The sequence below is a fragment of the Andrographis paniculata genome, unplaced genomic scaffold, assembly GCF_009805555.1.
Source record: "Andrographis paniculata isolate CXL003 unplaced genomic scaffold, ASM980555v1 Contig12END, whole genome shotgun sequence".
In the NCBI taxonomy this organism is placed as follows: Eukaryota; Viridiplantae; Streptophyta; class Magnoliopsida; order Lamiales; family Acanthaceae; genus Andrographis; species Andrographis paniculata.
Genome location: NW_026137402.1, coordinates 5708448 through 5733455, shown reverse-complemented (window position 1 = coordinate 5733455; position 25008 = coordinate 5708448). Strand labels below are relative to the sequence as shown.

Sequence of the window (25008 nt, the reverse complement as noted above, 5' to 3'; positions counted from 1 at the left end):
AAATTAAAATGTTATTTAAACTAAAGTTTAAATTTAAAAAAAAAATGAATGCTCTCAATAGATTTTCTAATAATTATAGTATCCATACCTATATATGCATTCAGAATTTTGATGTCAAATGGTAAGTTTATCTACAATAAATATCATTAATTTTATTATATTTTTTTCGTGTTACATCAAAATAGGCTAATTTTAGTGAATGGATGGGGTATCTTGATCAATTTTTTTACCTTTTTCAGTTTGAAAAATTGATGTTTTACTTTGAATAAGAATATAAATGATAATAACTAAATTATTTAAATATCAGTAAAATTGTCAAAATGAATTTAAGCAGCTAGCTAGGTTACTCTCCCTCTGCCACGTCGGACCCTACTTTAAAACAGGTTAAATCGAGTAAAATTTAACCGTCAGCAAAACAAAAACCCATCAATTTGGTTAATTAATTCTTACCCGGTTAATAGCTATTTTGACAGCTACAATCAATCTATTACTACTACACTAGTTTACATTAACTAATTTAGTCAAAAATAATAATAATTCTAATTGATTAAATAAAAATAAATAAATATGGTGGAATATACTAATTAATTAATAAGAGTCCAAAGGCACCGCAAGCAAGCAGCAGCTGCATTGCTATAGCATAGCATACTTTGAGGCAGCAGCCACCCTGTCGTCCTCTACCTCAACCTCTGCTGTCTCTTTCTCTCTCTCTCTCTTAAACGCCTTCTTCCTTCCATTCCATCATCTTCAATTCTCTGGTTCTCCCTTCACTTCAACCTTCTACATCCATCTTCCCTATTTATTCCTTCATTTTCTTCATCTTCACATTTCCCAGATCCAGATTATATATATAAATACTAATCATTAGTCCACAACACAATTCTTCCTTGGAGTTCCAATTCCAATTGTCGACAAACAAGGGGAGGAGATCGAAGATGCTCAATAATTGCTGCTGAATATAAAGAATCAAATTTTTTTTAGGGTTTTGGGCCAAAGTTTTATGGCCATTGCAGCAGTCATGAACAACAACAACAACAATGATAATCATCACCATCATCAAGAAGAGAGCGAGCACGAAAACGACGTCGTGATGCCGGGGTTTCGGTTCCACCCGACCGAGGAAGAACTGGTCGAGTTTTACCTCCGCCGTAAGGTGGAGGGCAAGCGCTTCAATGTCGAACTCATCACTTTCTTGGATCTTTATCACCACGACCCTTGGGAACTTCCAGGTAACTAATTAATCAAACAAGCACCATAATATATATGTATCTCTACTTCTTACAAAACCCTCTTCAATTCATTACACATCCACATCTTATGATCGAGTTATATATGATCTCTAGAAAGAAATTAATAAATTGGATGTTTATATAATTATGTCTTAATTTGTGATTGTGTTCTTGAGCAGCCTTGGCAGCTATAGGTGAGAGGGAATGGTATTTCTATGTGCCGAGGGACAAGAAATATAGGAACGGAGATCGGCCTAATCGAGTAACAAAATCCGGCTATTGGAAGGCCACCGGCGCAGATCGGATGATTAGAGGTGAGAATTTCAGGTCGATTGGCCTCAAGAAAACCCTTGTTTTCTACTCCGGGAAGGCGCCGAAAGGGATCCGAACCAGCTGGATCATGAACGAATATCGACTACCTCAACACGATACTCAACGCCTTACAAAGGTTAATCAAAATTCGATCTCTTACATTTTTCTTTTAAGGTATCAGATCAAATACTTATATTTTTTTTAATGTTGGATTAATTTGATTGCATACATCAACACATGTATGGCAAACTTTTGTCATCAAGATTTTTGTTAACCTAGAAATGAAATCCATAGTCCTATCCTAGCTCATCAATAAAAAGTTCAAGAATTGATCAGATCATCAGCTAGCCTTAGATTAAGAAGTGTGTTTAGTTTGAAAGTTAATTTGCAGTTGGAAGATGAAGAGAATTATTCAAAATTTGATGAAAACTTTGCACTGAAAAATAGCATGTGCTATATAGAAATTTATTGTGTGAGGTCCCTTTTTTAAAAAAAACATTTGCTATTGTATTAGCTAGAATTTACTCAAGAATTTGACACTTATAAATAAATATGTACTGTCAATATTTTGAAAATAATTATATATATATATACTTTGAATCATAAGATCAATGATATTTCAGCTGTGTTTCTGTATTCCCTTTTAATGCAACTTCTTAAATGTTCATCCCCAAAGTAACATTAATCTTGTGAAACTCATTAAATAGCCAATTTTAAAAAATTCACAATCTTTTTCATTTTTTTTTTTTTTTTCATCACACAAGACAAGACAACACAACACAAATTAAATATCACAATGTTCATCAAAGCATCTTACCAAAATTATTTCTCCATAACCCTCACTTCAGCTGCTTCAAATTCCAGGGCGAAATCTCCCTTTGCCGCGTCTACAAACGCGCCGGAGTCGAAGATCATCCATCCCTCCCTCGATCCCTCCCGACAAAGGCCTCATCATCAAAAGCCCCAAAGTCATCCCACAATCAAATAATTGATCAATCCATGGACACCCTCCAAGCTAACAACAACAACAACAACAGCTACATAGGATCGATTTCATCAGATGGAAAACTAAGCGAGTCGAGCCCAAGTAGCAGCGCCGGCGCAGAAATCGACATCGGGACAACTCTAGCCCTATCCCAACAAAAAATTTACTCCATAAGCCCATTAGTCTCAATGCCCTCAGCAGCAGCCACATCAGATCAAGAAAATGATCATAGGATGATTCTGCATCATCAATCCAAGAATGGCTGCACATCCTCGATATCATCCAACACCTGTCCGACAATCTTCCCCAACTCTTCTCCCCTCGCAGTCGACGACGATCTCCACAGGCTTGTGAACCCTTGTTCTTACAGCCCACACCAGCCGGCTTCAGTCACTTATCAGTTTAGTAGTCCTAACAATGTCCAAACACCACCTCTGTCACACTTCTCCTCCACTAATTTGCTGCCGGATCAGTCGCCGCTGGCGGCGGCTTCCATTGCCCTGAATGTTGCTCCAGGGTTTCTTCAGGCAACCTCGAGCTCGGACAGAATGTGGGATTGGAATGCAGTTTTGGAGGCAGGGAAAGACTACAGCAATTTCTTCAAGTGACTTAAAAGGATATCCTTCTTACACACACACACACACACACACATATATATATATATATAGTTAAATATATGTCATGTAATGTGAACGTGGACATTACATAGAGATTCTTGTCTAAGACTAAAGCTGATGTTTTAACTCGAAGTCTAAAGCCTCTTTGGTTTTTCTTGGATAATAATGTATTGATGTGTTAACTCATGTCTAATTATTCCCTAAGATACATTTTCTTTTTTAGATAATGATTCAATTTCTTACTAGGGTTCCTATGGTATGGTTGTCTTTCTCTCTCTATATATATACACGCACAAATATGTTGCAATAAAAATTATTTAACCTAGTGCAGACAATACTTTAAATATTGATAGGCAACATATAAAATATAAAGTAATAGCACAAAGTTTGTGTTAATACAATATAAAAACAATATATATATGAAATTCATATATTAGCATAAACCGCGACACAATAGATATATTCATACATTACATCAAATGTGAGCTATCAACATATGATTTAAATTATAATACAACACGTTTAAATTAATAATGCACATTATTATTGCATTAATTTAAACTATTGGTTGATTTTCTGTTTTTAAATTTTGAATAGGCATATGAGAACTTATAAAGTGAATAATTTACATTATCAACACAAAATCCTCTTTTTACTTTGATTTTTAATTATATAAAAATGAAGAGAAATTATGCATATATACATGTGTATATATATATAAAATATTTTTTTTGATGTTTTGAGTTGTTTTAGAAACATTACAAAGTTTAATAGAAAATAAATTAATACTTTGTATAATGCATCTATAATGTAATATTCCTTTTTAGAAAAAAATGATAGCAATTCGAAATAAAAATTAAAACATAATTATAAAAAGTGACACAACAATATAGGATATATGATCTTCACCTCCAGTGATCAAATCAATCATAATATAGTCCAGGTTTGGCATACCACATGTTGTTCGTAAATTTATTCAAAACACATTCAAAAAGTAGTCGTTGCGAGTTTTCAGATTTCCGCACCATCATATCATCCTTTGTCGAACAACAACATTCAACAAGTGTACCTCCTGTTTGGATGTAAATGTGACTGGGAACAGTTGGAAATTAAATAAAAACAAACCTACATTTATTAGGAGGTGTCGCAGTTGGCCTCACACATACAAAATATACAATAATACATACACCACAAATATATATATGAATGATGATATTGTGATGATTGAAACAAGTGTAAGAAAAAGAATGAATTGAGGAGGACTTGCAGACGACTGATCAGAGAGAGAGAGAGAGAGAGACAAAGGGAGCATGAATTTGCAGAATGTATTGTATTCTGTGTGTGTGATGGAATTAATATTGGGACCCTCCTCAGCCACCCAGTATATGATTTAGCTATGATATTTTATTTTATTTTTTTTAAAAAAATGAAATACAATAAAATATGAGTATATAATATGATTTTTGATAAAATAAATAGTAAATAAATGAATATTTAGTGTGATAATTTTTAGATAATATTATAGATAAAGAGTGCAAAAAAATTACTAGTGAAATGTGATATATAGTTACATTTTTATAGAAAAATAAAAAGGATTAAATAGTAAACCAAAAAAAAAAAAAATTGAAAAAAGAAAAAACCATTTCCTAACAGTAGATGTCATCATCATCATCTTCTGTTATCTCATTTTTTGTCCTATTAATCTCCTGCAAGTCAACAGCTTCCTTAACCAGCCTGGCTGGGGGAACAAACAAAAAATCATTAGCCTCCACCCGGCAATGAAACAGGACAGAAGAAGAAAATATATATATATATATATATATATTTATATAAATATATTTCTTATGGTCTGCAAAATTTGATGAAAAATCTACATCATCTTAAAATTTTGTTTAATATTGCAAAAAAATATCCTTGCACTTTAAACACACAATTTTTTATTTTTTTATAACTAATTTTATTTGAACCATAAGTAAGTAAAGCATTAGAATTAATAAGTCTTTTTTTATCAAATTTAGAAAATAAGAGAATTATTTTACTGTTTTGTGAAAGAAAAAACAAAGAAAATAAAAAAAGGAAAGAGCTAAAGTAAATAATAAAATAACTAATGATAATAACTAAGAGAATTTACTTTAGGGTTTTTGATAATATTTAATTAATTAAATTTCTTCTATAAATTAAATGATAATAAAATAACTAATGATTACTGTATTATTATTGTTGGTCAGATTTGTTACAATAAACTAAAGTAAAATTCGAATTTGATTTGATAGGCTTAAGGTGACCATCTCTACAAAATTAAATAATTAAGTAAATGAATAAATTTGCAGAAAATAATAATAATAATAATAATAAATTGATGATCCCCAATAAATTCTCTTTCAAATTATGTCGAATCGAAGATGTTTTACATTCACAATTGATGGACTATTTCAAGAATCATACAAACTAGGCCAATTTCAAACATGATGGGCCGATTGTCCCAAAATTGTGAGTTCCTAGTGGGCTCAATCTACATAGTTGGATCCAAACTTTGAGTCCGATTTTACAGCTTAACAAGTATATTTATAATTGTATTTTGTTATGAAATTTTGTATTTATAAAATATAAAATTTGTTCTTTATTTATTATATCAATATATATTTTATACTTTTCAAACAATTATTTCAATTTTAAATTTTACATTATAACTTATATAATTAAACATTGTCTCTTTGCTCCACAATAAAGTTAAACTTCCAATTATGGTACCCTATATTTTTATGGTATAGTTTTATGTGTAAACTTATAATGAATTGAAAGAAATCTGTGGGTATAATTAAAATAAATTGGATAACATCAACCCCTTATGGGCTTTAATTTTAATTTGATGTTTAGGCCCAAGCCCAATAATAAATTGTATGCACGAATTGCACACGATATCGTTGACCGTAGCACCAACGTCAAAAAGACTCCACAAAGTCTCAAAAAAATATATATATATAGTTTCAACGGTACATCCATCTGAACCGTTCATAAAAAAAAAAGAAAAATATTAACGGTCTAGATCTTCCTGGTGTTGGAGACTATTATATAAAAATTTGCTTTTAATTTTTTATTTTATAAAATAATATATTTGAATAAAAAGATAAATTAAATTCCCAAAAATGCATTTCTCTATTATTACCGCAATATTGCAGTTATTACTTATTTATTAATTTCTTACAACCCGCCCTGGGTTCCGTATCTTCTTCGTTTCAACTATTTTTTGTGCCGCGTTTGTCTCTCTCTCTGGTCGGCCTGGTCTCTCCCTCCTCCACCCCACCCACTCCACCCCACCTTCCCTCAATTCAGATTTCAGCTTTTCCGCTCGCCAGAATACAAATTACCGCCCACACACCCACGGGTAAATCGATTTTCTGTTTTCATCTCCCAATCGGTCTTAATCGACTGGCTCACCACGACCAAACCCTAATTCCTCCCAACGCACTTATCCAGCCGATCTCCGCTTGATTTCGCGGTGGAATCCTTGAATTTCGACTCCAATTTTCGTAGGGTTTTTCAGTTTCACCAAAAGAGGGCTGGAATTGAAATGGACGAAACTCCGAATCCGGAGCCGAGAAGTGTAGAGGAAGTCTTCAATGATTTCAGAGGCCGCAGAGCGGGCCTCATCAAGGCCCTCACTGAAGGTATTTTCAATTTTCTATTATTTTATTTTATTTTTTAATCCAATTTATGCTTGTGGTCGTTTGTTTTTATCCGTCTGTAAAATTGTTGGAGAGAATGTGATTCTGTGTGGGTGTGTTTAACTGTTTACGCATGATGGAACGTGTATGGGGCCGTGCTAATGTGTTACTTGTCTTTTGGTATCTTTATGGGCTTAATACAACCTTTGCAGCTGCTAATTTAGTTTGGAGTTTTGATACTGATTTGTCTGACTCTGTGTTTGATTGAATGAATTCCTTGCAGATGTCGAGAAAGTTTATAAGCTGTGTGATCCAGGTGAGTTCTCCATCATATGTTCTTTTCTTTTCACCAATTTTACTTGATTGCCATCGTTTTTCTGATAAAACTTTGTGTCTGTAATATTATTTTCTCTACTTTTAAACGATGATTATAGTGATACTTGCATAGGGTTGTTTGTATACGTTGCTTAATTATATCTGTTCCAGTATGAATCAATCACATTATGTGGCGAATGAGTGTTGTCCTCGATTTTTCATATAAGAGTAACCAAATCATTATCAAGAAGGCTTTTTTTTACTTTGCGATCGATTAGATTGACATCTCATCCAAATGCCTTAATGATTGGACTCAAAATTCCCCCCTTGAAAATCATGTCCAGTGACATTTTGCAGCCATGTTCGATATGTAAGTTTTGGTTTTTGTTGGTGCCTTTTTCGTAAGGGTTCTTCTATGATATACCATCTGCCACGATAATCTCACCTTATATATTCTCAAGAAATTAATGAGCTTTCTTTGCAGTGTCCACCATTCGAATGCACAGTCGTTGTTGCACTTCATTTTTCTCCTCTCTTTCTATCTAATCCTGTTTTGTCAAACCTATGCTTTATTTTCTTTTGACATGCTGTTCTGTTTTAGCCTCATCTTCTGCCTTTCTCAATGTAGCTTTGGGGAGTTGAAATATTTTGTTTGTATATATGAAGTGCAAGAACTGTGAAAATCCTCAATCTGCTGAAATATATACCAGTCATGATAATCTAGTGGTTTTTGTGCCCATATAACTCCCTGGAAGTTCCAAGTTTCGATACCTATTGCATATGTATGCGGATTATTTGTTGTGACTAAAAAAATGGCAAAGATATGTGCAATTGGAAAATCAAATGCTCTAGTTTTCTTCATAATTCTTGAGATTGGTGTGTCCACATTTTATTCATTATGTATGGGCGTTGAAAATAACAGTAATTAGTTAATATTTCGCTTTAACAAATCTTGCCGTACTGCAATGTGGTAATCAAATAGTAATTATTAAGACTGGTTTAGAAATCTGACCATGTGTATGAGAATTGTGACAACTTATTTGTACTTCGGAAGTTAAAAGAACCTCTCATTCGGTTTAAATAAGAAAATTTCATTTCTGGAAATATTGTGTGTTGCTATTCATTCTGCTGGTCCCGGATTGACTTTCTCATTCAGAAAAAGAGAACCTGTGTCTATATGGGCTTCCGAACGAGACATGGGAAGTCAACTTGCCCATCGAGGAGGTGCCCCCGGAACTTCCGGAGCCAGCACTTGGGATAAATTTTGCTCGAGATGGAATGCAAGAAAAGGATTGGTTAGCCCTTGTTGCAATTCACAGCGACTCCTGGCTGCTTTCTGTTGCATTCTACTTTGGTTCACGGTTCGGATTCGGTAAGAGTGAAAGGTAAGTTGCTACACTAGCTCAGTTTCTTGTGAACTCTCCTGGATATTGCGACATAACACGGAGTTAATGTTAATTCGTAATGGTGTGTTTTAAGAAGAAGTATTGTTGACTGCTAGTGATCTTGGCTTTGAGTGAAAACTGTTGCTTCTTTTCGGAGATTTTCATACATGTTGATCGAAAAAACGCAAACTCTTATTGCATTTTCCTTCAAAATGATAATGAGATCAATGTTTTTATTGTGGCTTTTAAATGTACCTGCTATTGGATTCATATCGATGCTCTGCACATTTTTTTATCAAGCTTTTCCAAAACTGAAAATCGATGTTTACAGGAAGAGACTTTTCCAGATGATTAATGAGCTCCCAACAGTTTCTGAAGTTGTGACTGGAGCTATTAAGCAGGGGAAGGATTCAGCTGCCGCGCAAAGCAACGGCAACAAGAACAAGTCGGGTGGGAGACCCGTAAGTAACCTCTCCCGACCAATTAATTTTCATTACACCATCTAATACTTTGTCTATCTGTGTTGTGCTACTATATGATATGTGCTGATGTCAGTATTGGCATATGTTGTTTGAACTATTGTCATGTATTGTTAGTTCTGTTGTATTGTATTATTATACTTCCTCCGTCATCCAATTGCGTGCTCTTTGACCGGACACGGGATTTAAAAAAAATAGATAAAAATATAAACTTTTATTCTTTAGGGTAAAGAAAAAGTAGAAAAAATGATATTTTTTTACTAAAAGAGAAAACGAGAATAAATTTAGATTACAATTAAGAAAGAAAAGTGAGAATAAATTTAGACAACAGAGGGAGTATTAACATAAATTGTGTATTATTTGTTTATTTGTTTTGTGCTATCCGGTTATACTTGAGGTGTTGTCAGCACTATACTTAATACATTGATTCAGTATACTAATTGCAGCCTCGTTAATTTCATTCTTTTCTTACAGCCATCTCGGCAGCCAGAGATGGTGCCCAAAGGCGGGAAGACATCTGCAAAAGACGAGGAGGAGGATGAGGAAGAAGACAACAATGTCGATGAGGATGAAGATGAGCAGGGGGCGACATTGTGCGGAGCCTGTGGAAACAATTATGGGAACGACGAATTCTGGATTTGCTGCGATGTATGTGAAAAATGGTTCCATGGGAAGTGCGTGAAGATAACACCGGCCAAAGCTGAACACATCAAGCAGTACAAGTGCCCGGGATGCAGCAACAAACGGGCTAGAGTTAACCCGGGCCTTTCGTGACGATCGATCGACGATGTCTGAATGGAAACAAAGGTTCAGTTTTATATATATATATATATAAAAATTAGAAACATCTGCTGCTGGGAAAGAAATTCAAACAATCTTTTCATTTACATTTTCTCAGCTTCTGTTCTTGTGGGGATGTAGAAAGACATTTGATTTCTTGCTATTAAGCTTAAATAGTCTTAACATTTTTCCCAGCATAGTTTTTTCTGAACATGTAATGTAATGATAGGAATTGAACTCCACATCTGATGTCTAAAATTACTTTTCTTGTATTGGATTCTCTGTTGAGACTAAGAGAATATATATATATATATATATTATAATTATAATTTTCAAATGTGCAATCACCAATGCATGAATATCTGTGCCTGTGTCTGAAAATTATTATTATTATTATTATTATTGGAGGGTTCTGACAGAATTTATTGGCCAAGACAAAAGTGTTACAGACAAGAAGCTAAATTATTGTTGGGGCATATGTTGTAAGTAATTAATTATTAGCTTCGCTAATACACACTAATCTAAGATCCATTATTATTTTATTTATTTATTTTTCTGCTTATCCAATGATGCAAACAAGCATATGTATGTATGAATAAATTTTTGAATGCAATGTCATTATTTTGTGATGAATGAAATTAGAGAGTCAATGAATGGAATGGGCTCACTCCATGTGATATTCTTTGTTTTTGTGTTTTGGGTTTTATTGCATTTGCAGGGATGATCATAGTCATACCCATGTTCAATGTCCCCTGCAAATTCAATAAAAAAATTGCTACCTAAATTATTTATTAGTCTTCTTGTATGTATCAATAATCTATCTATGTGGTACATATATATATATATACATATATTAATTTGTCATACTTGCTTGGCATGTGCTCATGTGACACAAAACAATGACGCATTATTTCAAGGTAAAAAAAAAAAAAAAATGTCATCTATTTCTCTTGTCTACCTTTAACACCATTTAGTTATAGTGGGTTTTATAATATAAATAAATTGATTAATGATATAAGTATCTTCTTTTTTATTTTTAATACTACAATGCCATTTCTTATAAAATGGATAATATTTTTCTTTATTTTATTATATATTTTTTCGGTTATAGTATCATTGATTTGATTCAATTAATATATATATATATATATATATATAAGGTAAAGAAATATATATATTTTTGTAATATATAATAATATATTATTAATTTTAGTATATTTATATAAGCACGTATTTTTATATAATACAATATTGTCTATCTTATTTTTATGTGATAATTAAGAGAATCAATGTTATATCTAATGACTGTTTAATCTGAAACTCAAAATAAAAATACAAGCCCAAAGAAATACATCATTATTAACTATATATATATATATGTGTTACATTGAACATGGTTATTAAAGATGCCTATATTAATAATATCATTATCAAAATAATAGAAGTTTTATTTGGAACATATTGGTAACATGTCTTTGTCTTTTTTAGATTCATTTTCAATTTCTTTATCATATATTCTCAAACATATTTTTTTTTTTTTATATATAAAAATACATTCAAATAATTATTTAGATACATAATAGAAATAGAGAACACAAAGGGAAACCAAACACACACCTGAAAATTAATATAGTTAATGAATTTATAAGTGTGGATTTAAATTGAAAAGAGATTTTGAAATTATTTATTCACTTTGATCAGTAAATAATGGATCTAATTAAGTAGATTAAGAATCTAAAATATAATTGAGGTGGGCTAAAGGATAATTGATAATGAAATCAAAGAGATGAATAAATAATTGATGGCCATATTATTGCAACATCACATACCTTAATAATAATAATAATAATTTGTTCACCTACACTACAAAAAAAAAAAAAAAAATAGTGATGAATTTTATGATATTCATAAAAACACATTCGCATATTTTAAATTTGCAATGAAAATTTTGCGACAGATGACCTTACGGTCACATGCCTAACCCCCACACCGCCCAATCTTTCCATATGGGAGATTCATTGTTTAATTTTTGGTACACTTTAAGAAGTTCTTTAGTTCAAATATTTACTATAAACAATCTAGATGGGAATCGAATTAATTGTGCATTGATAAATATGGACAGTACAAATTTATGGAGTGACATTTCGAACATTTATTCTAAATTTATTTCATATTTTTAAAAATTCAAATTACATCAACGTATGCCATTGAATTTCATTTAATATGCATTCCATAACAAATTCTCATTCAAAAATAATAAATGAGGAGCTACAACCAGGACGTATATAACTAATAAATTTATATGTACATAGATATTTCAAATCCAAAAAATTAAATTGTTGATTTTTTAAATAAATATAGTATATATATGATATATTGTATTAATATGTATATATAATATATTATATTTTTAAATTTTGAATAAAAAATTGTGTCACCCAAAATAATATTGAATGAACACATAGTTATATATATCTTCAAATACTTTATTTAAATGATGCATATATATCCATCCACATGGATTGGTTGTTCCTGTGTAAATAATATTCTCTCCCTTCCGGCTCTAAGAGTCTCATTTATCTTTTGTTTCATTGTATTTAATATTAATAATATCTTTATATTTGTATAATTATTTGTACAAATGTCGTTATAACAGTACTATAAGACACTAGAAGTATTTTTGTCATTTTTCTTTAATTTATATTACATTTTTATGTAATAATTGATATTCAAATATCAATACGCAAAAAAAAGTAAACGAGACCCTCAGAGCTTGTCGGAAGTAATATTATTCAACGTTACGTTCACAATATATGAAATATAAATGAATAATAAATAAAGTATATATAAATTAAATTGACATTATAAAATTTATGTCAATATAATACAAAATTTTTAAAATTTTAACCGTAATAATTCTTTGGTGTCAGACAAATATTTTAAATATAGAAATAAATATTTAATTTAATTTTTTTAATATTTTATAAAAAAACAAATTTTAGGTTAAAACCATTAAACAAGCACAGGCACCACCATGTATGTTCATATACATATATTATTATAAAAAACATTTTATTTAAAAAATAATAAAAAAATAAAAAATGGAAAGCATTGATTGAGAATGAGATTCATGGAGAATTTGAAATGAAAAGCGGACAGCGACAAACGATCTAAAAGCGTCAGGCAGGGTGGAGCGGGGAAACTGATACTCACACAGACCCAAGTAGAAAATATATCTCAGACAACAATGGTGAAAAGCCCTCGCCTGCCTTTTCCCCACTGAATCTGAATCTCGAAGAAGAAGAGGCAAAAGTAGTGACGAACACGAACCCCTATCATGCATTCAACTTCATTTCATCGATTTCAACAACCCCCAAATTTATTACTACACAAATCTCTCCAAACCGATTCACATTTCTCTGTCCTCGTTCTAGGTTATTCATTTTAGGGATTCCGACCACTTCTCGAGATCCTATTATTGCCAAATCGAATCAAACCTGTTAGATCTACGCTCCTCCTCCTAGTTCCCCTTGCGCTCCATTATTTCAATCTTAAACTTCGATACAACAATGTGGTAGTCACTAGTGAACTTCCTTTCGTGTCGGCTGTAATAAACTTGCGACTGCGGCGGTGTTGATAATGATTCCGGCGGAGCTACACGGCGGCGGGATGGATAATGGAATTGATCCGAGCAATCTGCACTTGAAGAAGGAATTGACCCAAATCCGGAAGGCTGCCCGACTGCTGAAGGACCCCGGCACCTCGTCCACGTGGCGGTCGCCGATTGGCTCGGCGAGATCCCTCGCCAAGCACCACCACCACTATGTGAAGACTGAGGGTAACGCTAACGCCATTGCCATGGCTTCTTCTTTCTCTGAAAACCTTAATTTGCAGGAGGGAACTAATGATAACTTTAGTAGTATTAGTAGTAACGTTGTTGGAGATCATAAAGCTTGTAACAATAATAACAATCCTAAGAATTCGAAGCAGAGGAAAGTGTATCTCTACAATTGGAGGAGGAGTGGCCACATTGACGATGATGATGCCGACGACAATGGCAAGGCGTCGGGATCGTCATCGACTCAAGACGATAGCCTTGACGCCGCCGTTGGCAATGATTCCAAGAGTGATTCTTGCTTGAGTGATATATACGCCACGGCGATATCCAAGTTCACAGGCGCGAGCCTGAGCTTTACGCCGCCGTCAATTAGGCACGGCAGTGGCGGCGCAGCAATGAAGAAGAAGGCGAAGAGGAAGACTTACTCTAGCGACAGCCCCCGGGATTATATCGATAAGTTGCGGCTGCAGGAGCTGTTGCGGCGATACACGACCAAAAATGTCGCGGCGGATGATTCGCCGAGTTTAAGTTTAAGCAGGCTGAGTTTCGCGGATCGATCCGAGGGAACAGAGGATTGTTTGAATTCCGAGGATTTCACAAGATCGACGACGCTTTCGCCATTTCTCGCGAGGCTCAAGAACAAGGGATGGACGCCTACGCCTACGCCTGCGAAGTTGTTGAGTCGTTGCCGGAAAGACGAGAGGTCGCCAGTGCTGTCGAGTAGCTCTTATAAGCGATTCATCGAGTCTTGGGATGCCACCACCGGATCAGTCAACGACGACGATGACAACGATGTGGATGATCGGTTTGAATCCGCGGGGCGACAAGGATGTGGAATTCCATGTTATTGGTCGAAGAGGTCGACTCCAAAGTCGCGAATCGGGAGTTCTTGTTCGCCGTCTCTGTCGGACACTTTAAGGAGGAAAGGAAGCATCATTCTTTGTGGAAGCCAGAAATTGTATAAGCGAAGACATTATCGATCGTCGCCTTTGAGCTCGAGCAAGAAGCGACATTGCTACAAGGCCGCAGCCCAAAGCCTTGTCCCCCTTCTCACTAACGGATCATCTGTTGGGACAGGGAACAGCGACGATGAGGTCTCGACAAATTTAGGGGAGCTCGATTTAGAAGCTTTGAGTCGATTGGATCGAAGAAGGTTGTCGTCAAGTTATAGGAGCCAAGATGGTTTGGAGCTCGTCGTGCTGAATGGCGACGCACTGGAGGAAGGTTCTCTCGAGAATGCGCGCAGCCTCAGCCACAAGTATAGGCCGATGTTTTTCGAGGAGCTGATCGGGCAGAATATTGTCGTGAAATCGCTTACAAGCGCGGTTTCTAGGAGAAGGATTGCGCCGGTTTATCTTTTCCACGGTCCTCGTGGAACGGGGAAGACGTCCGCGGCTAGAGTTTTCGCAGCTGCTTTAAACTGCCGAGCGAGTGATGAGACGAAGCCCTGTGGAGTCTGCGGCGAATGTGCGGATTTTGTGTCCGGGAAGAGTAGTTATCTTGGAGAAGTCGATGGCTCGAACAAGAAGGGAATCGACATCATAAAATACTATCTGAAAAACATTTCGATGTTCCATTCTGTGGCTGTTTCGCATTATAAGGTTTTTATAGTCGAGGAGTGCCATTTACTGCCGTCGAAGACATGGCTGGCGTTGCTCCGACTGCTCGAGAAGCCAATGCCGCGTATTGTGTTTGTGCTAATCACGACTGATGTCGACAATGTGCCGCGCGCCGTGGTGTCTCGGTGCCAGAAGCACCTCTTCAATAAAATCAGCAACGACGACATTGCGAACAGGCTATGGAAGATTTCGAGCGATGAGAAGTTTGAGGTCGAATCGAGCGCGCTGGAGTTGATCGCGTCAAATGCAAATGGTTCGGTAAGGGAGGCGGAGACCATGTTAGATCAGCTGAGCTTGTTCGGGAAAAGAATCACGAAGTCGTTGGTGAACGAGCTCGTAAGTCTCTCAATTCTTTCGACTAAACTATACATACGAATGCGCACTGTCATGTTTTCGATTCGATGTAGATTGGGGTTGTTTCGGACGACAAATTGCTCGAACTTTTGGAGCTAGCCATGTCGACAAACGCTGCGGAGACAGTGATAAAAGCCCGAGAATTGATGGATTCCGGCGTCGATCCAATCGTTCTAATGTCTCAGATGGTGAGCCTTATCGTCGACATCATCGCCGGGACACACCACGAAGGCAACGAAGATTCCTTTTTTGGCGGGAGAAGTTGTGAGTATTACTTTCGTCTTCCTCATTCGAATTTACTGTTACATTGGTTATTCAAAAATGCTCGTGTCGTAACAATTTAAGCTCCGATTTTCAGTAACCGAAAGAGGCGTGGAGAGGCTGAAGCATGCGCTAACGATACTCTCCCAGGCCGAGAAGCATCTAGGCGTTTCGAGCGACCGTTCTACGTGGTTCACGGCGACCCTGTTACAGTTAGGTTCTTTACCGTCGGTAGATCAAATGCAGCCGCTACCAAGTTTGAGGGCGACGGAGGAGGAGAATGGCAGTATGTCGAGAGAAGCTATGTTGCAGAATCTACGAGCTAACGCACGAATCGAATCTCCTTCGAAAGGGAATCCAATGTCGCTGAGTGACGCTGTTAGAGTTCGTTTGAATCATCAAAGCCCGCGTAAAGGAGAAGAAGCATTGAGATGCGTCGACTCGAAAATGTTGGAAAGTATCTGGCTTCGATGCATCGACAAGTGCCATTCGAAGACTCTCCGACAGTTGCTTCATTCTTACGGGAAACTCGTCTCTATATCCGAAATCAAAGGTAAGATTCATACCGAAAAAAAATCGAATGCGTAATATAACATGCCTGATGAAAGATTTACCTCCTGTTCTTGTTTATCAGGTGAATTCATAGCCCACATAGCCTTCATCGACGGCACGGTGAAAAGTCGAGCTGAAGGCTTCCTCAGCAGCATCACGAATTCGTTCGAAACGGTCTTGCAACGCAGCGTCGAGGTGAAAATGATTCTTCTAAAGGACGCCTTCTGCTCGAAGAAGATCGATACTGCAGAAGATCGAGAATGCCATCAGACGAAGTCTTCAGAGCTCGCGGCGAAAGATAGCACGTCGGAAATCCCTCTACGACGGATCGAGTCGATCATTCACGAGCAGAGATTGGAAACTGCATGGCTGCAGGCGATGGAAAAGGGAACCCCGGGATCGATGGCTCATCTGAGGCCGGAAAGGAACCAAATCCTACCGCAGGACGGCGTCGACAATGCGAGTCGATTGGAGACGGTGAATTCTCGCGACATGCCGTCGCAGCATTGGGAAGACGAGCTGAATCGCGAGATCAAAGCTCTGAGAGTTAACGACGGATCATCGGTTCAAGACGAGCAGATCGTGAAGACCATCGATCACTATCCGATTTCCCCGAGCTTACTACACAGCAGCAACACGGCGAGCAATCTCAATCTCGCCAAGGATAACATGTAAAGTCTATCGACGCCTCTCTTTTCGCATCGTCAATGCACACGTCGATTTTTTTAACGCTAATTTCTTTGACAGGGGATACGAATCCGGGTCGGGCGGAGGCGGAGGCGGCTGCGGCGCAATGTTCTGTTGGAGAAGAAACAGAGTTAGAAAAAGGGGGAGAAAGGTAGGCTGTTGTTACATTTTGTCCTAATGTATCTATGTCTGCATAAAAGTTTTGATTTTTTTTCTATGGTTTTGGAAGGTTTGCAAGAACAGGCAGAGGCCAATACAGCAGCTGTTATAACTATGGAAGAAATGCAAATTTCAAGCTATTCGTTTCCGTTTTCTGCTAATTAAGATTCTTATCTGTACGAGGATTATGTAAGGGATGATAATGTTATTACTACATTTGGGACTTAATTTTTTTGGGATGCTTACGCTGTTGATTTGAAAAAATTATAACACAGGTTACATATACAAACAACATATTAGTATTCTGTTAGTTATACGCTGTATTTATATTATATTAACGTATACAATGTATTGACTGTAGTAACTGTGTACTATTTGTAGTAATATGTTGTTGAAACTATAGCATGTGTTTGTTAATATGTGCTGTATTGGTATTATATTAATATATAGTATGATGTTTGTAATAATATTATGTATTGTATAATAGCACACAATGTGCTGTTCAGCACAACACTGTCGCCGCCGCCAATTTTTTTACTACATTTAGGTTTATTAGCGTAAGAATAAAATTGGAACTGTGTTTTTATTCCTTCCTTAGATAGAATGTCTGAAATGGCTTTCTTCGACAGTTTATTTCCATTGCAACTCTCAACAAAACAGTCCCGAAATGTTTCCAAGAATTTTTTAAAACTACACCGTCATCGTGATGAATTATTCTCAAGCCGGAGTGTGCAATATTCTCTCGGCGAGTAGTAAGTCGTCGGGGGTTGTAACCTGCATTTTGAGCAAACACAGCTCACAAAAGCTTCGACACGAAATAAAGATCTTAGGCGGGGGCGAAAGGGATATCCGTACCTTGATGTTGGTGTAGGATCCTTCGGTAATGTACACAGGATGTTTAAGATGCTCGACGATTGAGACATCATCTGTGACTTCAAGTCCTTCTCTGTCGAATAAATGAAGGAATAGTGAAAAATATGACATCGAAAGGTAATACAAGGTTGCAAGAACTATTACTGCAGCATCATCTAAAAAATGGTAAACCGAATTACCTATTGACAAGCTCGAATCCTTTCCTAAGCAAGGCTGGCTTAATAACCTGCGATAGTTGTGCAGCTGAGTGTTAAATATTACTCAAACAGGATACAGTGAATAAGCGGTAAAATTAATCAAACAAAGTTGGATGCAGATCAATAACCTGTGGGGTTTGCATTTCCCAAAGAGTTTTTCTATCCAGAGTTCTCACCACAAAGGATTCGCTATTTGCCTGAATCGAAGAAGCTAAAATTCAGTGGAATAACACAAAGTATTCGAATCTTGGATGAAAGTTTAGATTATATACCTTATAATTTCTTATGGAATGAGTTTTGGTAACAAAAAAAATGAAAATGCCTACCTCTTTGATCGTTGCTTTAGCAGGAACTCCGAGAACAGCAGCACCAATACGCCACCCGTCATTTAGAACCTGGTGGAAGCGAAAAAGAAAAATAGAGCAAGTACGAGCAGACATTAAGTTCAAGACCAGTAATGTCATTCTTCTCAGATGCATTGGCTAAATTAACCAAAAATAAGTCAAGGCTTTCGAATGGAGTTTAACATACAGATTGAAGGTATGGCGTCCGTAATATATTACCTTAGGTTGATATATGGTTCCGGTATTTAAATCATAATTACCACAGAACAATTTAGTGTCAACAATATACGGACCTACCTAAAATAATTACTCGAATAGAAATTTAACACATGCATTTTAGAGTCTTATAAAATGTATTTAATTGAGCAACCGAACAATATGGAGTGTATAAAGCAAACATACCTTGGCTGCATCTGCAGCCAACACGAGAGGTCTTGCAGAATCATGGATGCACACAAGCTCAGAATTCGAATCAATTGCCTACAAAATCCACACAAATCAAATAAAGAGCTAGTACCATCACAAGCTATTATTAGGGAGTGGTCTATAATCTTCACCGCGCGCGTAGACAACAATTGAACCACAAAACTCAACAGTTATCTGCAGAAGTTAAACTGTTCTAAGAGTGATCTTGATATAATTCAGTAAAGCTAAGAATTTAGTAGAGGGCGGGGTATAGCGGACTCATTTTTTACAAACAATTTATCTTCATGCTAAGCAGAATTGCAGCAATGCTGTACTAAGCTTTCAACTTAGGAGTTTTTCAGATATTTGAGTCTACAAATCAAACAAGACTTTAGTAATAGGGAAGACAATATATCCAACAAATAACTAACGACCATGAGAAATCAGGGCCACAAACAACTAACTAAAAAGCCTGAGAAGCTATCCATATACCTCTAATCCACTATATACTGAATCTTGTCTCTCCTTCCCCGGCAATGCAAATTTCAAATCCACTCTGATATTCTCTCTGGCATCTGAAACCGTGCACATATTTCTATCGACATCAATTTCAATAGCTCGATTGGACAAACACTAATAATCAATTGCTCAAGCTAATACTACACAGCATCTCACACCTTCAAAAATGTCTTGATAAGAAGGATCACAAACAACAACAATCTCCTTCACTTCAGGCATCTTCGAGAAAGTGTAGAAACTGCAGGATATTACTTCAATTTCACTAAGCAAACCAAATGTTCGGCATTCTTAGTTATCGAATTGAAGATATTAAATCTGTAGCTGCTACCTGTACAGAGCAATTGGTTGCCCTAAGAGTGGAAGATACTGCTTCGGCATGCTCGCCTGCGACTCAAATCGGAAGAAATCAATCTTCTTCTCGAATGGATATCATAAATTTACATTGTCGAATCCAGGCAGAATTTATACGACTTACGCCCATCCTTTTGCCTTTCCCGCCGGCAAGTAGAACAACCGACACGCTCCTCTCCTTGACAGCTGCATCAGCGCCCTGTCAATCGAATCAAAATTGTTACAACAAAGCAATTAACATTCAACCAAATCCAGACGCCCAAATAGCAAAAAACCTCGGCGGTCTCTGCCGAACAATTGACTTTGAAAGATCTGAATTTCTCGAGGCATTTGATGGAAGCAAAGCCAGTGTGCGAAGGATTGGAGTTTCGAGAAAGTGGGAAGCCGAATTTGATTGGGTATCGAATAGTAGCTCCGAAAACCAATGGCTTGGTTGAATAGGAACAAGAAAACAAGGAAAGGTTTGGCGAAGGCAAGAAATGAAGCGACATTTGCAATTCTCCTGCAAAACCCGAGTCTGTGGAATGAAGCAGTCTGGAGCACAAATCACATACAGAGAATAGACAAAATTTGGAGAAGGGATGAAGATGGAGTATTTATGGAGAATATTTTGAGAAAGCATGTTAGGCGTGGCGCTGATTTTCCATTATTTTCAAAACTTGTTCTCCTCAGTCAATTGGGGTCAACTAAAATTTATTGGCTCTGTTTTTTTTCATCAAATTTTAAAATTTTATTATTTTAATTATATATATATATATATATTGTGAAAAATATACGTATGCAATAAGATCTGCATAAGAGAGTAGTGTTTAAGTGAAATGAAAGTTCCTAACCTATCAAATTTATAAATATTTTCATCTTTATAAATTAATGCTATAGTTGACAATTGTTGGGCTCAAACTAATAGGACAGATGTGCTATTGGACTCAAACTAATAGGACAAACTTATCAAATTATGACAAGTGCCTTAAATTGGCCTAAAAAAGGACCACAAAATATTGCTTCCTTATTTTCATGTAAAAATTGATTGAGAAAAAAAAAAAAAAAAAGTGACAAAGTCTTTGAGCATGCCTTCATTTCTTAAAAAAATTTAATAAAAGCCTACGCAATGCAAGAACATGCCTAGATGAAAAAAAAAAAAGAAAAGGGTTTTATGTTTTTGTTTTAAATTACAAACATTTATATCCAATGAGAGTGAGAGTCCAAAACCCACATTCTATTGGGCCCATACTATTCATGTTCATAATTTAGTTAGTTTAGAGGGGAAATATATTTTTTATTTAAAAAAATAAAACCCTTAAATTTGAAGTCAAAAGTCCATAGCCAATTAAGAGGTAGGACCACAAGTCTCATTAATGCTTATATGAAGTTTGGTTGTGTTGTTGGTAATGTAGATATGTTTGAGCAAAATAGAAATCAATTCTTGAAATGGATTTAATTGTAGCATGAGTGAATATGAGAAATATTTAATGACTACATATCTACCCTTTAATTAATTAGATGAAGTAATTAATATTATGGTTAGCTTCATAAATATTAGATATTAATTAGATTAAACCTGGCAGCCTGCCAACCATACTTGCCAAAAAAAATTGAAATGAAATGATTGATTGCTCTTCAATTTTGGACTGCGTTTTGATATGTTCAAAAGATGTTTTAATATAACATAAATTTTTTATATATTTTTAAATAAAAATATGTATTTCATCTGTTTTTTTTTATTTTTTTAAAGAAAATATTAATGAAATTATGAACCAATTTCAAGACATAAGTAAATAAAACATCGTGTCCGTTAATGAAAATATCTTCCCATTATATTATTTAATTAATTCATTATGGAAAACAAAAGGGAACATAAATGGTGTGTCGAGGGAGCAAATTCAAACTGAAAAATATCAAAAGGAAATAATTTTTTAAAAAAGAATTGGTGAAATTAGTTCCTTTTGTCTTTCTTTGTATAAAGGAGGCGTGAAGAATTTTTTAAAAAATAGACCTAATTAATTATAATATATATATTTTTAAAAAAGGCTATTCCAAATGCAATGCAGCAGATCTAAAAACACCATAAAAAGCTGGTCCGAGCTCGACAGATCCCAAAATGTCCAAAACAAAAAAATAAACGTAGAGAAATAAAACTGAACAAATTAAAGATTAGTTGATCCCAAAAAGCAATGCCGCCGATCGATATCAAAATCCATATCCATCAAAATACATACACATAAATACACATATATATATATATATTTTAATTTTATTGCTCATTTTTTTTCATTGAATTAATTAATATTCGACGAAGAATTCGAGGATGTAATGGATCACTAACTGACTCAATCACTCACTCTCCTGTCTGGTTTTGATTTTGATTTAGAGGGTTTTGTTGGAGATTCATCTTCTTGGCAAGATTATGTTTGTTGTTGTGCATCCACACCTTCAAAACTCTTCTCTTTACCCCAATTTCTTGACAGAATTGCTGCACCACCGCCTCCTCCTGCTTCTGAATCTTCCACCCAACTTTCTCTGCAAAATTGTGCATTTTATCTTTCTGTTCCTGCGTGAATTTTGTCCGGAATCGTTTTTTCACCATTTGGGGGGGCCGGAGACCGCCGCCGTTGGCGTCGTCCTGGTCGTCGGATTCGGAAGGACCGCCACCGCCGCCGCCGCCGAGATTGTACGACATTAGCATATGGTGGTGGGGCGGGACGGCGCGGGAGGGCATGAGGGCGCCGGAAGGATGGTGGTATCCGATGGCTTCGGGGGTTAGGTAGGGTTTGTGGGGGTGGGGGTGGGGGTGGTGGGGGCCGCCGGGGAGGAAGAGCTTCCGGCCGGAGATTCGGGGGTGGAAGGTGCAATTGTCGCAGGCGGCGGCGGGGGGCTCGCCGTCGATTTCTTTCCGGTGGAAATTGCGGTGGCAGCCGCAGGCGGAGCAGGTTAGGGCTTCGAGGGTGCCGTCGTCGCCGCTGGGCATAAACTCGCCGCAGCCGTCAGTGGCATTGGCCCCCATGGCGGCGGCGTGGTTTTTGAGGCACTCGCGGTATTTTATTGTTTTCTTGAAGGGGAGGACGGCGGTCTGGTCGTCGGAGGTGGTGGGGATGAGGGGGCCGCCGCCGGTGGTGGTGGCGGTGATGGTTGTGGAAGTGATTGCGGCGGCGGATGCAGCGGCGTCGTGATGGTGGTGGAGATTCAGATGATGATCGTGGTGGATGATGTGAGGGGCGGCGCCGCCGCCGTAGGAGCTATTGAGAGGGATCGGAATTTCGTCGTCTTGGGTGCGAATTTCCATTTTTGCCCTTTTTGGCAAATGTGCTGTGTCTTTGGAGACCAAAAGGGTCGAAACTGGTCAGGATTGGTTTGCCTGCGATATTAGAGAATGCCCTAAAAATGATTAATCTTAAAAGTGATGATGGCTGACTTAACAAATAAATAAATAAATAAATTATTTTTCTCAAGAATTGTCGCCCCTAATTTAAAAAAAAAAAAAAAAAGACAAGAAAAGCAAATCATCATCATCATATCTGGCTATGTTTGCCTATTCATCCTTTCTTTATTACCACTGTATCGACCCACTCAAATTAAACAGCCATGGAAGCTGCTTACTCATGTCCCATCAATTTTTATTTTTATTTTAAATATATATATATATATATAAATAAATATGATTGAAGTAGCTAAGAGAGTAAATGAAAAACCTGAATCTTTGTCCACACTTGTCTATCCAAATTTCTTGGGGACAAAACTCAGGGATGAATACCTGAAACCAAAGATAAGAACTATTATTCTTATTATTAAAGGGACAAAGAAAATAAGAATACGAAGAAGAAAGAAAGAAAGAAAGAAAGAAGAAGTAAATTAGGTTAGGCCCTCAACAACTGTAAACTCACAGAAGTACAACTGTTTCTGCTGCTTTCATAAGTTAAAACCCCACTTGAATGTCGAACAAAAGCTTTACCCAAATGGCCAAGGGTTTTAGCCCAACAAAATCGAGCTATTTGCCATAAACATACATATGAGGAAGAAGAAGAAGAAGAGATAAAGAAGAACTAATTTAGAGAGAGAAGAAAGAAATAGAGTGAGAGAGAGTAGAGAGTAGAGAGCCTTTTGCAGGAACTGAATGAAGCACTAAACATGAGCTTATACCAGTAGTTGTGAACCAAAAAAATTAAAGAACCCTTCTTAAAACCAAAAAAAGAAAAGATAAAAGCATTTTCTTTTTTCCTCAATCCCCCCCCCCCCCCCCCACCCCCACCCTCGTTCTTCATTTATTTTTGAGATTTAGGAAAAAAATTAAAAGTGGGGGTGGGTTGCTTTGCTTGCACTACTACGAGGCATCAAGTTTACGCCATATACATACAGCAGAGAGAGCAGTGTGTGTGTCAGACAGTGGGGGATATTGAAATAAGATGAGATCGATCGAACCAGGACAAACAAATTATATACATACATATAATATATATATATATATGTTTGTCTGTCTGTGTGTTTGTTGGCAAGAAATCAGTCCCAGTACTGTAAAGAAATATTCACCCCTCCCTAACTTTTCTACAATAGAATGAAATTTTGATTTGGAACAGTATCTGTACGCTCACTGAATTAAATATACATATATATATATATGTATGTATATGTGTAATAGTGTATCAGTCATTATGTTGCTCATGATAATCATACAGCTATAGTTAATGCAAAACTACCAACGTAAAGACAAACATTGACCAATAATATACTGTGTATATAATTTTATTTATTTTTGTTTCTATTCAAACTGTAATAAGTAACAACAGTGGGGTTATTGTTAATTATTATTCTCCTAAAATTAAAACTGTCTGCTGTAATTTTGCTCACACCCACTTTCCTGTTTATGTTATGAACTATCATTAAATGTACGTGTTAATTGGTTTTCATTTATATTGATCATATATATCGCACGCATACATTTAAATTGATCATCAACTAAGAAAAGTACACTTGAGTTTCTAGGTTATATTTTGATTCTATTCATATATTTATTGTGTCCAAATTAGTTTAATTTTTAAATTAAATCTGATTGCTACTGGACAATTTGGCACTTGAGTTCAATGGAAACAT

General features: G+C 36.1%; 5 protein-coding genes across 6 annotated transcripts; 3 read left to right on the top strand and 2 right to left on the bottom strand.

Annotated features, from left to right (window-relative positions):
* Nucleotides 1–647: 647 nt before the first annotated feature.
* LOC127254336 (NAC domain-containing protein 35-like) lies at nucleotides 648–3397 on the top strand. The gene is made up of 3 exons (XM_051279401.1): nucleotides 648–1229; nucleotides 1409–1677; nucleotides 2406–3397. The coding sequence occupies exons 1-3, from the start codon at nucleotides 1001–1003 to the stop codon at nucleotides 3132–3134; spliced, it is 1227 nt and encodes a 408-aa protein (XP_051135358.1). The 5' UTR covers nucleotides 648–1000; the 3' UTR covers nucleotides 3135–3397.
* A 2953-nt stretch (nucleotides 3398–6350) lies between these two features.
* Nucleotides 6351–10039, top strand: LOC127254359 (PHD finger protein ALFIN-LIKE 6-like). Its single transcript, XM_051279449.1, has 5 exons — nucleotides 6351–6811; nucleotides 7092–7124; nucleotides 8280–8508; nucleotides 8840–8969; nucleotides 9462–10039. Exons 1-5 carry the CDS (start codon nucleotides 6715–6717, stop codon nucleotides 9759–9761), a joined length of 789 nt encoding a protein of 262 aa, XP_051135406.1. The 5' UTR covers nucleotides 6351–6714; the 3' UTR covers nucleotides 9762–10039.
* A 2916-nt stretch (nucleotides 10040–12955) lies between these two features.
* On the top strand, nucleotides 12956–17616 carry LOC127254269 (protein STICHEL-like). The gene is made up of 6 exons (XM_051279297.1): nucleotides 12956–15560; nucleotides 15632–15842; nucleotides 15937–16392; nucleotides 16474–17062; nucleotides 17139–17229; nucleotides 17308–17616. The coding sequence occupies exons 1-6, from the start codon at nucleotides 13407–13409 to the stop codon at nucleotides 17347–17349; spliced, it is 3543 nt and encodes a 1180-aa protein (XP_051135254.1). The 5' UTR covers nucleotides 12956–13406; the 3' UTR covers nucleotides 17350–17616.
* Nucleotides 17617–17801: 185 nt separating this feature from the next.
* On the bottom strand, nucleotides 17802–20539 carry LOC127254353 (2-C-methyl-D-erythritol 4-phosphate cytidylyltransferase, chloroplastic). Its single transcript, XM_051279436.1, has 11 exons — nucleotides 20202–20539; nucleotides 20051–20125; nucleotides 19904–19959; nucleotides 19734–19813; nucleotides 19549–19631; nucleotides 19054–19131; nucleotides 18634–18702; nucleotides 18436–18504; nucleotides 18290–18336; nucleotides 18093–18183; nucleotides 17802–18011 (listed from the first exon to the last, which is right to left on the bottom strand). The coding sequence occupies exons 1-11, from the start codon at nucleotides 20415–20417 to the stop codon at nucleotides 17955–17957; spliced, it is 921 nt and encodes a 306-aa protein (XP_051135393.1). The 5' UTR covers nucleotides 20418–20539; the 3' UTR covers nucleotides 17802–17954.
* A 1418-nt stretch (nucleotides 20540–21957) lies between these two features.
* On the bottom strand, nucleotides 21958–24131 carry LOC127254343 (zinc-finger homeodomain protein 2-like). 2 transcript variants are annotated; one of them, XM_051279413.1, is made up of 3 exons: nucleotides 23805–24131; nucleotides 23613–23674; nucleotides 21958–23278 (listed from the first exon to the last, which is right to left on the bottom strand). In XM_051279413.1, the coding sequence occupies exon 3, from the start codon at nucleotides 23204–23206 to the stop codon at nucleotides 22262–22264; it is 945 nt and encodes a 314-aa protein (XP_051135370.1). In that variant the 5' UTR covers nucleotides 23207–23278; nucleotides 23613–23674; nucleotides 23805–24131; the 3' UTR covers nucleotides 21958–22261. The 2 variants fall into 2 exon arrangements, with proteins under 2 accessions (XP_051135370.1, XP_051135379.1); XM_051279422.1 differs by lacking the exon at nucleotides 23805–24131 and having other exon boundaries at nucleotides 23613–23798.
* Between the last annotated feature and the right edge of the window lie 877 nt (nucleotides 24132–25008).

Bases quoted from the DNA above. Each gene is read 5' to 3' on its own strand.
- LOC127254336 (XM_051279401.1), top strand. From the start codon at position 1,001: ATGGCCATTGCAGCAGTCATGAACAACAACAACAACAATGATAATCAT. The intron at 1,230-1,408 runs GTAACTAATTAA...GTTCTTGAGCAG, and splicing joins CGACCCTTGGGAACTTCCAG to CCTTGGCAGCTATAGGTGAG. The intron at 1,678-2,405 runs GTTAATCAAAAT...TTCAAATTCCAG, and splicing joins ATACTCAACGCCTTACAAAG to GGCGAAATCTCCCTTTGCCG.
- LOC127254359 (XM_051279449.1), top strand. From the start codon at position 6,715: ATGGACGAAACTCCGAATCCGGAGCCGAGAAGTGTAGAGGAAGTCTTC. The intron at 6,812-7,091 runs GTATTTTCAATT...AATTCCTTGCAG, and splicing joins CATCAAGGCCCTCACTGAAG to ATGTCGAGAAAGTTTATAAG. The intron at 7,125-8,279 runs GTGAGTTCTCCA...TTTCTCATTCAG, and splicing joins TTATAAGCTGTGTGATCCAG to AAAAAGAGAACCTGTGTCTA.
- LOC127254269 (XM_051279297.1), top strand. From the start codon at position 13,407: ATGATTCCGGCGGAGCTACACGGCGGCGGGATGGATAATGGAATTGAT. The intron at 17,063-17,138 runs GTAAAGTCTATC...TTTCTTTGACAG, and splicing joins AATCTCGCCAAGGATAACAT to GGGATACGAATCCGGGTCGG. The intron at 17,230-17,307 runs GTAGGCTGTTGT...TGGTTTTGGAAG, and splicing joins TTAGAAAAAGGGGGAGAAAG to GTTTGCAAGAACAGGCAGAG.
- LOC127254353 (XM_051279436.1), bottom strand. From the start codon at position 20,417: ATGTCGCTTCATTTCTTGCCTTCGCCAAACCTTTCCTTGTTTTCTTGT. The intron at 19,960-20,050 runs GTAAGTCGTATA...TTTGAGTCGCAG, and splicing joins GGAAAGGCAAAAGGATGGGC to GCGAGCATGCCGAAGCAGTA. The intron at 18,703-19,053 runs GTATGTTTGCTT...CGCTTCCACCAG, and splicing joins TGGCTGCAGATGCAGCCAAG to GTTCTAAATGACGGGTGGCG.
- LOC127254343 (XM_051279413.1), bottom strand. From the start codon at position 23,206: ATGGAAATTCGCACCCAAGACGACGAAATTCCGATCCCTCTCAATAGC.